This window comes from Telopea speciosissima, chromosome 3, assembly GCF_018873765.1.
Source record: "Telopea speciosissima isolate NSW1024214 ecotype Mountain lineage chromosome 3, Tspe_v1, whole genome shotgun sequence".
In the NCBI taxonomy this organism is placed as follows: Eukaryota; Viridiplantae; Streptophyta; class Magnoliopsida; order Proteales; family Proteaceae; genus Telopea; species Telopea speciosissima.
In genome coordinates this window covers 21,277,382-21,291,315 of record NC_057918.1, presented here as the reverse complement: position 1 = coordinate 21,291,315, position 13,934 = coordinate 21,277,382, and the positions used below count along the sequence as shown (strand labels likewise).

The following is a 13,934-nucleotide window of genomic DNA, read 5'->3' as shown; positions in this document are numbered from 1 at the left end:
AGACAATACATAACTAACTTGTCAATCTTACTGTTCTGTTGAAGCACATGGTCCCCAGCTTATCATGGGGTGATGCCTCGCTCTTTCAAGTTAATGAACTTTTGAATTTAAGCCTTAATTTGTTCTCTTAAGGGCTTAGGTTGAAGGTAGCCTCAGGAGATAAGCTTCATATGGGTTTTGTACGAGTTTATAACCATATTTGTCTTTCTTTGATATGTAGGAGACGGCCTTGCAATTTTGAGACAGGAGTTGAAGAACCAGAGGAAGCATGTAAAAAGTTTGAAGAAGAAATCGCTATGGTCTAAGATCCTGGAAGAGGTAGCTAGTCAGTGCTGCTCTGTGGCTTTCTTATACGTAGAGGCACCATGGTCCATGAATTGTTCCTCTTTCTACTGTGACCATAATGGAAATAGTCATGAATTTTGTGGATTGATTATTTTTGTGGAAATAGAGCTTTCCAACAATCTAATATCCCATTCACTGCAGGTGATGGAGAAGCTTGTAGACATTGTTCACTTCTTACATCTAGAGATCCATGATGTCTTCGGCAGTGCTGGTACTTACTTCAAAACTTTAAATAAAAATATTATTTATGTTCCTATGGAAGCATATGTGGTTACCGTTTTATATTTAATTAAAAAACATATCCTTTACAACATTTCAAACGTGAATGCTTCAAGAATATGTGGTTATCATTTTATATTTAATTCATAACTATAACCTTCACAATATTGCAAGTGTGAATGCTGCAATTGCTTAAACCAATGAAAATTAAAACTAAGGAAGATAATTCTCAGAAAAAAAAGGTGTTTAGATCACCTTTTTGCAAGCAATTGCTGATCATACTACCATTCCCTAAGTGTTTGGAGGAATAAAATATGATAATTTTGGCAAGGGTTGATTATCATCAATTATATCTGTATTGCCTATTTGCATGTCATTTTAGGACTATCATACGACCGGCTATGATGTATGGTGCGTGTTGGGCAGTTAAGAAGCATCATATAGATAAACCAAATGTAGCCGAGATGAGGATGTTGAGATGGATGTGTGGAAAAAGTAGGAAGGATAAAGTAAGGAATAACCATATTAGAGTTGGGTTGGGAGAAGCTCCGATTCATGATAAGCTTTGAGAGAGCCGTTTGAGGTGGCATAACCATGTTGAACGGAAGCCTTGGGATGCTCTAGTAGGAGTGATATGATTCAGATTGAAGGAACTAAAAGAGCCAATAATGTAGTCCTAGGTTTGAGTAGTCGAACTAGGAACCAAACCAGGATCTTTATTAAAGGTGAATCAGTTTTAGGGTAAAAACAGGAGAAAAATGAGGCAAGAAATCGTAATGCAAAATCGACCTCGATTGCAACAGAATCAATACAATAAAAGAACAAAATTGAATAACTGAAACTCTTTTTTTATTGCTATTTTCTGTTTACATATGAAGAAGAACATTGAAGATTAGGAAAGAAGAAAGAAGGGATATAGAAGGAGGGGGGGGGGTAGGATCAGCTATCTCAGCCCATCATCCTCTCACCCACAATATCTCACCGTTGCCGCATCTCACAGCTTCTTCAATTGTTCTTTTTCTTCAATCTCTCTCTCTCTTTTTTATTCAGCCACATACTTTTTTTTATAATAACCCAATTACAAAGCAACCCAATTCTAATCCAAGTAAGAAACTAATTAATTAAACCCATAGTTGTCATGGCGGTCCAAGGCAGGGGAGGCCTGTCTAAGCACTTAAGCGGTAAGGCGACCACCTAGGCGGTAAAGATGGTCTAGTGTTAGTTTCCCCCCTCCCCCCAATACTCAAGGCATGATGCATTATAGTATCATACCTTATATCACTAAAATTTAAATTTAAGCCACCTCAAGTCATCAAAATGAAAAATCATACGTGATACATCAAAATTCAGAAATATCAAACATCATAAATTAATTAAGAAACTAAAACAACTAAGTGACTGCCAAATTACAAATAGGATTCAAAAATAATAAGGCAGCAAAAGAAAAAAGGACATAATGAAGCATACGCCTATGATCCAAGATTAGCACAAATGATTAATCAACATTCTCTTATTTAGTAATCAGTTAATCACTAATCAGTAATCAATAAGTCCTAGATAAAAAAACTAACTATTATCATCATTTCATAAAAGACATAGCTGCATAGCATACCTTCACCAGGATGCTACCAAGAAAATGGAAAAATTGAAGAGATGTCAAGAATCAGGATGTTCATATATCCATGTCTCCATGACTCCATGTATCAATCCTGAATATTAGCAATGCAAGTAAGCATGTTAATTGTTAAAAATAGTTAATAGAGAAGAAAGAAGAAATAAATCAAAATAAGGGGGGGGGGGGGAAGGAAATAAAACGAAGAATATGAATATTAAAAAAATACAAGTTGCAAAGACTCAAAATATCCAAGTTTAAGTGTCAATTGTCAAAGACTCAAAATATCCATATATATCCAAATACAAATGTCAAATGATTTAATCAAAATCATCATCAAGTAAAGCAGTGGTTAGTAGTTGATCTTGATCTTGATCTTCTTATTGTTTCATGGAACCATGTGCCCTTTCTCCAAAATCATCTATCACATCCTCGTCGTCATTCACATCTTCCTCTTCTACCATATCTCCATCTGATCCTAAATCATCTTGAACAACAGCCATCCCTCTATTACGACGTGTGTAAAGGTTGATTACTCCAAAGGCTGATGCTTGAGCTCTCCTTAGTCGGTTTTGGCCTTCAAATGATGTAGATGCCCCATTGCTCTGTCAGCAGCGCCCCATGTGAGTTATCCTGGGGATGGACTAAATCATCCATTAGTTGGCTAACCATCCACTCATTAATCCAGTCTACCTCATCAAGCTGTAGGGGATCATAATTTCTGTTCTCCAAATGCCTTTGTCGAAACCTTTCTTGAAGGCGGCGATTGTATTGAACATAGACTAGATCATTCAAACGTTCATGCTCCAGTCTATTCCCCTTCTTGGTGTGAATCTGAATTCATTAGAGGATCCCAAGTCATTCTTCTATAAACTAATAACAAAATTAAAAGTCTAAAAAAAAAAAAAAAAAATTTAAATGTAAATATGTAATCACTAAATACTTACAAAATCAAATGTGCTCTAGTTGCGCTAGCAACCAGAAGAGGTGCAACAAAGGCCCAATAAACCCCGTGCAATCATTGAAAGCTCAAAAGCAACACCTCCATGTGTATCCCACTAAAGAACTATAAAGTATAAATATAAGAAAAAATTGGATTAATACATCATACAAAGTAGGTACAAACTACAAACAAAATAACTAAATAATATAAAACAATTAGGCAGTTAGCTACTTACTAGGACTCATGGTTGTCCGTTGTCTAATCGCCATACTGCTCGAAAAAGGACCTCGAGCATTTCTATATTCACCAGCCTGATGACATATCTTGTCTTGTAAAGATGGATCAGGCACTAGTCTTGCAGTGACTTGATTAAAAGCCATTTGTAAAGTCTGTCTCATTTGATAATTCTTAGTTTCTATATACTAATAAAACTTTCCAGGATTAAGAAACAATGCAGTAGCATACAATTGGCGCTCCATCTGACACTCCCATCACCTATTAACAATATTTATCACTTTCCCCCACAACCTTTCTTTATCCCCAAAATTTTCCTTAATCTTCTTTTTAGCCTCTTTCATGGCAACATAGACTTCAGGCAAGGCAGGCTTCTCATCAGCATCTACAATCCTCAAAACGACAATAAGTGGTTTTGATACTCTAATACCGTCTTCCACACCATTCCAAAAGGTAGTAGCAAAGACTGTTCCAGCCACTTTCTTTCTTGCCTCTGTCTTTGCCAAATTAGAATTCTTCAATTCATCATAAATAAATAAATTCCTCAAGTCATCCTTATGTCTCAATAAGCTCTGGAGTGTCAGAAATAAAGTTGCAAATCTAGTTACAACAGCCCTCACAAGATCTCTCCCATTTGTTCTAGCTCTCATCACATCTAGAAGGCATGTGTGCCTGTAGATGAAATGTTGTTATTTTCCTAGCCTTCACTATCACCGTCTTGTATTCCTTCAAGTTACCAATATCTTCCAACATAAGGTCAAGGCAATGGGCTGCAAAAGGAGTCCAATATAGCCTAGTCCTCTTCTCCATCAACAATGCACCAGCTGCTTTATAATTGTCAGCATTGTCTGTAACAACTTGCACAACATAATCCTCCCCAATTTCTTCTACCCTGCTATCAAGCAATTGAAACAACATATTTGCATCTTGTACATAACTCGATGCATCAATAGAACCCATAAAGTAAGTCCCCTCTAGACAGTTGACAAGGAAATTGATCAAATGTTTTCCCTTTTTATCTGTCCACCCATCAGACATGAGTGTGCATCCATATTGCTTTCAATACCCTTCATATGTCTTTCTCATCTCTGGAGTTCTCTCCTTTGTCGACTTTAACAAAGGCACCCTCGTTTCATGACAAGTAGAGGGCCTATATCCTAACTAATATCGTGCAACAGATTCAATCATCACCTCAAAACTTCTTGCCTCTAGTGCATTGAATGGAATTCCACACTCATAAAGCCAATCTACAATGTGATTATCAACTCTTTTTTTTTTCTTCAACTGATCTCATCTGGTTCTCTATTGTAGTCTGATTATGACCTTTAAGCTTCCTGTCAGCAACCACTTGTTCAGGGGTCCATCTCACATGAGCATCCGTGGGACCCCTTACTTGTGGCTGAATTATGACAGTTTTCTTTTTCTTTGCAGCTGTCCCAAAGCTTGGAAAAACTTTGGTAAAAGACTGGAACCTACCAGGACCAGAGTGTATTTGCTCATCAACCTCTACATGTGTCTCTCTTCCCTCAGCATCATCCAATATCTCTTCTAACTTATTCTTGTTATTCCGCTTTATAGTTGCATTAATCTCTTGAGCAATTGCTGCAGTTGTCTTGGTGCATTTCGCAACATCTCCATATCCACCCACCAAATGTTGCTTTATCTTTTTAATCCCCCCTTTGAGATCTTTTTTGCATAGATTGCATTTGACAAGGTTTTTGTCTGTAAGGTCAGGCCAATGCCCATACTTCCACCCTGGGTCATTTGATTTGGCCTTCCTCTTTGGGTCTTTGGATTGACCGTACCCCGCAGTACTGCCAGTATCCCTACTAGCAACATTACCATGAGTGACATCCATTGTGTAATGAATTATGAATCAATATTCAATAATCAATAATTTGCAAACTTGCAATGTGCTGCCGCGACGGATAAAAGTAACTACAAAAAAGTAAAAAATCAAGACAAACTATAAAGAATTTCATGACCAAAAAATAAATAAATAACAGACTACAGATGTAGATATTAGATAAGAAAAAAAGGAGAAGCAGAGAAGGGTAAGAAAAAAAAGAGATCATGATTCAGTGATTCATTCACCATTAGTGCATTACAAAGAAAACGGAGAAGCAGCAGGTGAAGAAGAAGAAGAAGCAGCTGCAGTTAACCAAGCAAAAAAAAAAAAACAGAGAAGAAGCAGTAGCAGCAGGCGTTAGTGCGTTACGGAGAAGAAGAAAAAGAAGAAAAAGCATTAGTGCGTTACAGAGAAGAAGAAAAAGAAGAAAAAGCAGGCAGCAGTTAACCAAGCCAAAAAAAAAAAAGCAGCAGTATCAGGAGTTAGTGAGTTACAGAGAAGAAGGCGGCTAGAAGCAGTTAACCAAGCAAAAAAAAAAAAAAAAAAGCAGCAACATGCATTACAGATAAGAAGAAAAAGAAACAATCAAACAGCAGTTAACTAAGAAAAAAGAAAAAGAAAAAGAAGCAGCAGTAGGCGTTACGGACTACAGACTACAGAGAAGAAGATGCATAAAAGTTACCAAGCAAAAAATCAATGAGAGAAGCTAATGTAGTCCTAGATAGGTAGGTGACCTACTAGGAGCCAGTTCAGCCAGGATCTGTAGAACTGCAGGTTCGATGGAGGCAGAATTGAGGTTTTAGGTCAAAATTAGGGTTAAAGTTAGGTTTAGTTCAGGGTTATCTTATATGGTAATGATAGGCAGGTGTAGGGAAGTCTAATGGTATAGGTTTTATGATGTTTGAGTGAATGGAAGTAGGTTAGATGAGTTGGACAGCAAGATAAGGTTATTTGAGACAATTCCTAATGTAGGTAGGAGAAGGGGATTCTAGGGTTTAGGATGGTGGGGGTTTGATGAAACTTGGATCGAGTGTCAATAACAATGCAAGGGATGTATGCTGAAAGTTCGATTTGAAACTGATGGACAGATTTGAAGTTATGGAGGAATTCCCTAGTTGAAGTAGGAGAGAGGGGTAAAACTGTATTTTCAGACAACCGGCTGGGTGGATGGTGCTGAAATTTGAATTGAGTCTCTCTTAGGGTTTGAGGAAGATTCGATCAAATTTTTAGCAGGTTCTAACTATTAGATTTGGCTGGGCAGAATTCTCATGAAATTCACCTTGCATGTGACCTTCTAGAAGGGAAGAAGAATAGTTGTAGGTTTTAGGTTTTTAATGGCTAGTTAGGTCTGAACAGGTTTTAGGTTGTTTTAGGTTCTACAGAGAAGAGGGGGAATTAGGGTTTAGATGGTTGGATAGGGCTGTAACTGAACTAGGGTTTAGGGAATTCAAATAAAAATAAAAGGGGGGCTGTAGGGTAGGCTGTAGAGGATTAGGAGAAGAAGGGTGATTGCTGAAACTGTAAAGTACTTGAACACTGATCTTCAATGGTAGCAGCTTTGAAGATGGACAATGGGGTCTCTCGATTTTCACGGTGCAAGGAGATAAGTAACAGCCCTCCCGATCTTCACGATGCAAGGAATCGATTGGAGATCCACCAATCCCTCCCACCTTGATAAACCTACAAGGATGCAACACTCTCAAGGAGCAATAGTAGCAACAAAGGCAGCAAGCATAAACCTGAGTTTTTATTAATCAAATTCGTGTTCAATGCTGGCCTCCCTTACAAACTTATATTGAAGACTCAAAAATAGACTTAGACATTAAAAAGGATAGGCCTAACCCTATCCCTAACCTATTAGGTGACTTGAACTGACTAGGAAACTGAAATAGACTCAAAATAGAGTCCTAATCCAGCCCAACTAAACAATTAAAAGGAAAATTAATAAAATCACTTAAATTGAAACACTAGTTCATACCAACTTTGGACCGGTTCAATTTAAAACATTAAAAACATGAAAATAAACTAAGTATAGGGCTAATCCCGTATGCAACCTATGTACCCATATTTGAGGTCCATTAAGGTGGCCTATTACATAGAAAACCAATGGAATCAAAGGCTCAACATGTATATAACCCAACCGTAGACTTATTCCTAATAAAAGAAGCCCAATTTGGTGATAAATTTGCATCAGAAGCAGCTGCAGGCATTACAAAAAAAAAAAGAAGAAGGAAAATAGAGAAGTAGAAGAAGAAGAATACTAGGGACTAGGGACTTACCTTGTCGGAGCCGGAAAGGTAGGAGGAAGCTTCGCCTGACTGCCCGAGTGTAGTTGCTGTTGCCGGAATAGTAGAGAGTGAGTGGGAGACACAGCCGGAAATGGAAGGGTCGCATAACCTTTAGCGTTACAAAAAAAAAAGTAGAAGACGAAGAAGAAGACTAGGGAGTAAGGACTTACCTTGCCGGAACCGGAAAGGTAGGAGGAAGCTTCGCCTGATTGGCTGAGTCTAGTTGCTGTTGCCGGAATAGTAGATAGTGAGTGTGAGATACTGCCAGAACTGGAAGGTTCGCATAACCTTTTGCGCAGAGAGGACTCGAGGGTTTAGTTTTTTACTGAGAAGTTTTAGCCTTTTAGGGATTTTAGACTTTTTAGTTTTACAAGGTTACCCTGATCCCATGTAGCAGCATACATGAAATACATATACACCGACAAATAAAAATTAAACAAAAAGAATAAAATAAAATGCATGAAAAATCCAAAAAACAAAACCACACAAGATTGGCGGCTGACTTTACCACATGGCGTACCAAGGTGTCGCTTTAACCGCCTTGGTGATGCTTAGCTGGTCAAGTCGGCCGCCTTTCGTAACTCTTATTAAGCGTAGCCTCGCTTAGCATTTGTATTTCCGCCTGGACGCCAAGGCGACACCTTGACAACTATGATTAAACCTATAAAATAGAAACTAGACTCTAACTAGGATTCCCAATTAGGATTACAACTCAAATAGGAAACTAAATGTCTAATAATAAAAATAACACCAAAAATCAACTCCTTTAAGCCAGCTGTCCATATCAGCCCCCAAATCACTGTTCATGTGAACAGTGTCGTGAGGTACTGACCACGTGGACAGTAACTTCCCCCCCCCCCCCTTTTGGTCTTCTTCATGCTTCGATCTACATCAAATCGTATGAGGAAACCAAGAGAACAATGGGAACCCAAATATATTAGGTTAGGGATGGGGGTAAGAAATCATAAGTACTCAAGTTTCTCATCTTTGAAAAGAGCTTTTCCTTCCATCTTTTTTGCAGTTCCAAGGGTTTGGGGATTTGAAATTACTTGTTAATGATGTATAACCCTTGAGATTAGATAGTTTGACTGTAGAACAATAATGGAGAAAACAAAGTATCCAAAACAAACCACCCGGGCTTCCCACCGAAAGGTGTCAATCGGATCGAACACTGATTCCTTCAAACGAACCACTCAGGTGATGCAGATTTATCACCAAACTAGGCTTCTTTGCTTAGAAACAAGTCTAGGGTTGGGTTATATACATGTTAGGCTTTTGATCCCATGGGTTTTCTATGTAATAGGCCACTTTTATGGGCCTAAAATATGGGTAATTAGATTGCATAAGAGATTCCTTCCTTAGTTTTATTTTTATGTAATTAGTGGTTCCTTAGTTTTATTTTTATGTAATTAGTGGTTCCTTAGTTTTATTTTTATGTAATTAGTGGTCATGTGATTACTTAAGTGATCATGTGACTATTTAAGTTGGGCTGGATTAGGACTCTATAAGTCCAGCCATGTTTTGAGTCTATTTTCTTCAATATTTCAGTTTCCTAGTCAGTTTAGGTTACCTAATAGGTCAAGGATTGAGTTAGGCTCTCCTACATCACCTTGACCTAACCCTACCATCAAACCCTAGGTCCCATCAAACCCTAACCCTAATTTTACAATTTTCAACTATTTTGATCTAGCCAAATTACCCAGTGCATAGCAGATCCTGGTTATTGGCTTCTAGTTGGTCTCCTACCAATCTAGAACTACATTACTGGGCTTCCCACCCCAAGGTGTCGATTGGATCAGACACCGATCTCACCAGCCTTAATCAAACATAAAACAAATATCTTCAATGGAGAAGAAGAGCAACAAAAAGCTTTCATTTAAGGGTGTCAAAATGAAACTGAAACCGATTGTTGGAACTGGAACTGACCGTTTACAATCTAACCGACCGCACCGTTTAAAAACGACACGCTTTTGATTTCATCGGTTCTATTACCGGTTCGGTTCGATTCAAAACCAGAAAACCATCGGTTAACCGAATAGAAACTGAGTAGAAAACCGAGATTAGGAATATTCTTATTTGTTTAAGAATGGGGTTAAGCACTCTAAAATATTAGGACTCATTACTGAGATTTTTTTGAATTTCAGTTTGAATGCCAAATTCATGAAGGGATGAAAGGTTTTAGTACGAGCATGACTTAGTGGACTTTGTTAATGAACCGAGTGGGGTATGGATTGGTGATGTCCTCATGTTGGTTTCCCTTGTGGTACTTTGCGGCCTTGAGTGATCGCTTAAAATTATCATTGCAACGAGCATGTCTAAGTGAACTTTGCCTAGAGTTAGATGTGTATGAAACAATATAATTCTCCCACATAACAAGTATATGGAAAAAAAAATTAAGGCTACAAAGGTGAAACCGGTATTACACACCGCATGTAAACCAAATAACGAAAACCGAATAGAAATTGCTAAAACGCATCGCATATAAAACGATTCTGATTTTGGGTGATTCTTATCCGGTGCGGTTTTGATTTCTACCATACAAAATGTGCACCGAACCGGTACCGTACCATATAATCGAAACCGCACCGTTTGACACCCTTACTTTCATTAATATCAAAATTCGTGTCCAATACTTGCCCCCCTTGCAACCTCAGACTCCTACACTAAAAAGAAAAGGCCTACATTCCTTAACCTATTTTAGATGACCTAAATTGACTAGGAAACTGAAATAGACTCAAAACGAAGTCTTAATACAGCCCAACTAAACACTTATAAGAAAAACTACTAAAGTCACTTAAATTGAACCACTGGTTGAACCGGTTCAATTTAATAATAAAAATACTAAAATAAAACTAAGTATGGAACTAAAACATCTAATCCCGTATGCAACCCTATTATTCATACTTTAGGTCCATAAAAGTGACCTAATTACATGAAAACCCATGGGATCAAATGCCCAACATGTATAAAACCCAACCCTAGAGGGACTTATTCCTAATAAAACAAGTTTATTTCGGTGATGAATCTGCATCAGCCAGTGGCAGGCCTAAAATAACCATGGGAGAAGTGAGGAAAGACATGCTTAACTTAGGCCTCGTATCATGTATGACTTCGAATAGAGCTGATTGGAGAGCTCGGATCCATGTGGCCGACCATAAGGCTATGTTTGAAGCTCCTAGGGAGTTGGGCCCTTGATTTTCTCACTAGTTCTTAGGAGTTGTTTAGACTTAATTAATAGGAGATGACTTCACCAATTGGATTAGAAAGCATATATTTTCTCTTGTTTCGGTGGGCAGCATTTTATGCTCTGTTCTGTGCTTGTAGCTTTCTGTTTTTAAACTATTTTGCATCTCTCTCTTGCCCAGATTTTTGAATATATTTGTTTGAGAAGTTCTGATGTTTCTTCCCATTGTCAACTTGCAGGTGGAGATAGACCAGTGAAAGGTTTTCAGACTAACAATCAAAGATTGGGTTCTACTGGTCTTGCTTTGCATTATGCAAATATAATCTCTCAAATTGATACACTTGTAAGTTCTTGAATTTTATATCTTGTAGTGGTTTTTCTTTTATCTTGGAATTAACTATTGCTGCTATGGTAATTATCCTATTCGATAAGTGTAACAAAACTCAAATTACCAACCAGAATCTGAAGAAGAAGAGAAGAGAAGAGATGGGAGAGAAAGGGGGACTGTCTAGAGAAGAAAAGTCGATGATCTAGCAGTCCCCCCAATGGCTTTATCTATAATCTGGAAATTACATAGTAGATAAGAAGGAGTCAGAAATAAAATAAAATAAAACTTAAAACTAAACAAACCAATCCTAGACACACTAGGACACTAAAACACCAAGTTCGGATAGAGGGAAAATTCCCCCTATCGTGTTACAACAGATTGTACCCCACAATATAATAGTTAACACTCCTCCTCAAGCTGGAGTATACATATCAAAGGCTCCAACTTGGAACAACAAGAACAGATATTAAAAGCCACATCAGTCTTGAGCACAAACAGTTGTGGCAAACGCCAGTGGGCACAGGGAGAACTTCGTTCAAGTAGTAGTATCAGCTCAAGCACATCAATCATCAACAACTTCAATATATAATAATTTTTGTGTCGAATATGAAACGAGCAAAATAGGCGGTAGTGAACACTATTGCAATCCACAATATCATAGTAGCAACAACAATATCAAAGGCACTTCACAAAGAAGGCCAGTAGTTGGTCATCTGTGCAAAGAAAGATAAAAGTGCAGCATGCAATGGCTACATCAAAAGCCCTTCTCAAGGAAGGCAGGTAGTAAGTAGTATTATGCTCAAACAAAGGTAGATATAGAGCCCCAAACAGAGGTCTCAGATAAACCAATAATAAATAGATAGTATAGGTTATTGCGGACTAGACAGCATCAGGTTGCTGTAGACCAGATAAACAGTATAAGTTACTGTGGACTAAATTGGTAGTATAGATTACTGCAAACCAAATAGGCAGTATAGGTTACTGTGGACTAGACAGCATCAGGTGGTTGTAGACCAAATAAATATGAATTGTTGTTGAATACCATCTTCAGATAAAATTGTTGCAAAGGACACGAACAAATAAATAATAGTAATCTTCAGATGAAAATAGTCTTGAGCTGATGACTTAGCATAAAGAGAATGATAATCTTCAATCTCCCCCTCACGTGTGGCATTACACATGGACAAATAATGACCATCAATAATCAGAATCTCAAAGGATGAGCTGTCACAAAAAAACCCCATAATCCAGAGCAGCTACAAATGATCTCCAATAAAAAAATCTCCAATCTCCCCCTCAAGGTAGCAAATAAAATCCCACCAATAATTTCCAATCTCTCCCCCTCATGGTAGCAAGTAATCCCCATGTAAGTGCCATTTAAAAAAAAAATGCAAACCCCAAACTGATGCGATCTGGGGCCCACTAAAGAAATAAAATTTGCATATATTCAAGCCCAATGGCAATTATGTAAATAATCCATGCAGTCCCAGGTTGAAACTCAATCATTGGCCACACTTATGGGACCTCTCAAGCACGAGGATACTAAAAAATATGTCAATACAAATAGAAAGTATCTGTTCTGTAAATAACCAGAGATTTTTTGAGAAAAGAAAGAATAAATAATGAAGTCTGCGGAGATCCTATTGCTGCTTCTTTGCTTGAATGTGGTTTGCTTTTCAGCAGTGCTTCTGCTCCATCAACTTGCCCTGCTGATCTTGGAAGTGAATGCAGAGGCAGTGGCTCTGATGAATGGGAAGGGTAGTTCTTCCCCGGAATTGCCAAAATTAAGTACGAGGGTCCTTCTAGTAAGAATCATCTGGCATTTAAATGGTGTAAGCTGACGAAGAGATTCTTGGAAAGGAAATGAAGGATTGGCTGAGATTCAGTGTTGCCTTCTGGCACACTTTCCGTGGATCAGGAGCTGACCCATTTGGAGCACCCACAAAGCTTTGGCCTTGGGAAGATGGTACCAATCCATTAGCAATGGCCAAAAGAAGAATGAGAGCTAACTTTGAGTTTATAGAAAAACTTGGAGTTGAATGGTGGTGCTTCCATGATAATAAGGGTATTGCACCAGATGGTGAAACCCTTGAGGAAACTAACGCAAATTTGAAATAAGTGGTAGCTGTTGCAAAAGAGCTTCAGGGATCCAAAATCCATCTTTTGTGGGGCACGGCTCAGTTGTCCTTACATCCACGCTGTATGCATGGAGCTGCCACTAGCTCTGATACCATGTAACAAAATCTCAAATTACCAACCAGAGTCTGAAAAAGAAGAGATGGGAGAGAAAGGGGGACTGTCTAGAGAAGAGAAGTCGATGATGTACCAGTTCACCCAATGGCTTTATTTATAATCTGGAAAGTACATAGTAGATAAGAAGGAATCAGAAATAAAAATAAAATTAAACTTAAAACTAAACTACCCACACTAAAACACCAAGTCACGATAGAGAGAAAACTCCCCCTATCGTGTTACAACAGTGTTGGAATATGTACTCCAGAATACCGTGGGGGTATTCTGGTCTTTTTGTGGTAGTTTTATTCTTCTTATATTATTAAGTTTATGTCGGCTATGTGGGTTTTAGTCCCACATCGCCTAGTTTAGTCTATTTGTAATTTCCCCTCTATTATAAAGAGGGGCTTACCTATCAATTAATTAATTCAAGTATTTTACAACTTCCATCTTCTCTTCTCTCTTTTCTCCTCTCTAAAGTTACTGGTTACAGGTCCTAGGTTTTCTATATGGTATCAGAGTTGTTGTAACCCGTGATTGATTCTCTTCTTGGTTTGCAGTTTTGAGAGTCGTTTAAAGGTCTCCGTTATGGTGAGCAGCCAATGTTAGCGCTGCATATATATATATATCTGTTGTTTGCGTTTCGTTTGCTCTGCTTTTGAGCCACAAACATAGAATGATTCTGTTGGAGAAGATGGTT

The 13,934-nt window shown here is 38.1% G+C and overlaps 1 protein-coding gene and 1 pseudogene across 2 annotated transcripts in view; both read left to right on the top strand.

Annotated features, from left to right (window-relative positions):
* The window catches only part of LOC122656945 (protein PSK SIMULATOR 1-like), a 33,253-nt gene that overhangs the window by 14,446 nt on the left and 4,873 nt on the right, over window positions 1-13,934 (top strand). For both annotated transcript variants that reach the window (XM_043851650.1, XM_043851651.1), the window contains exons 8-10: window positions 221-318; window positions 487-556; window positions 10,914-11,017. In XM_043851650.1, coding sequence (XP_043707585.1) covers window positions 221-318; window positions 487-556; window positions 10,914-11,017 — 272 coding nt within the window. The remainder of the gene's footprint in view (window positions 1-220; window positions 319-486; window positions 557-10,913; window positions 11,018-13,934) is intronic.
* Window positions 11,748-13,240, top strand: LOC122653777 (annotated as a pseudogene).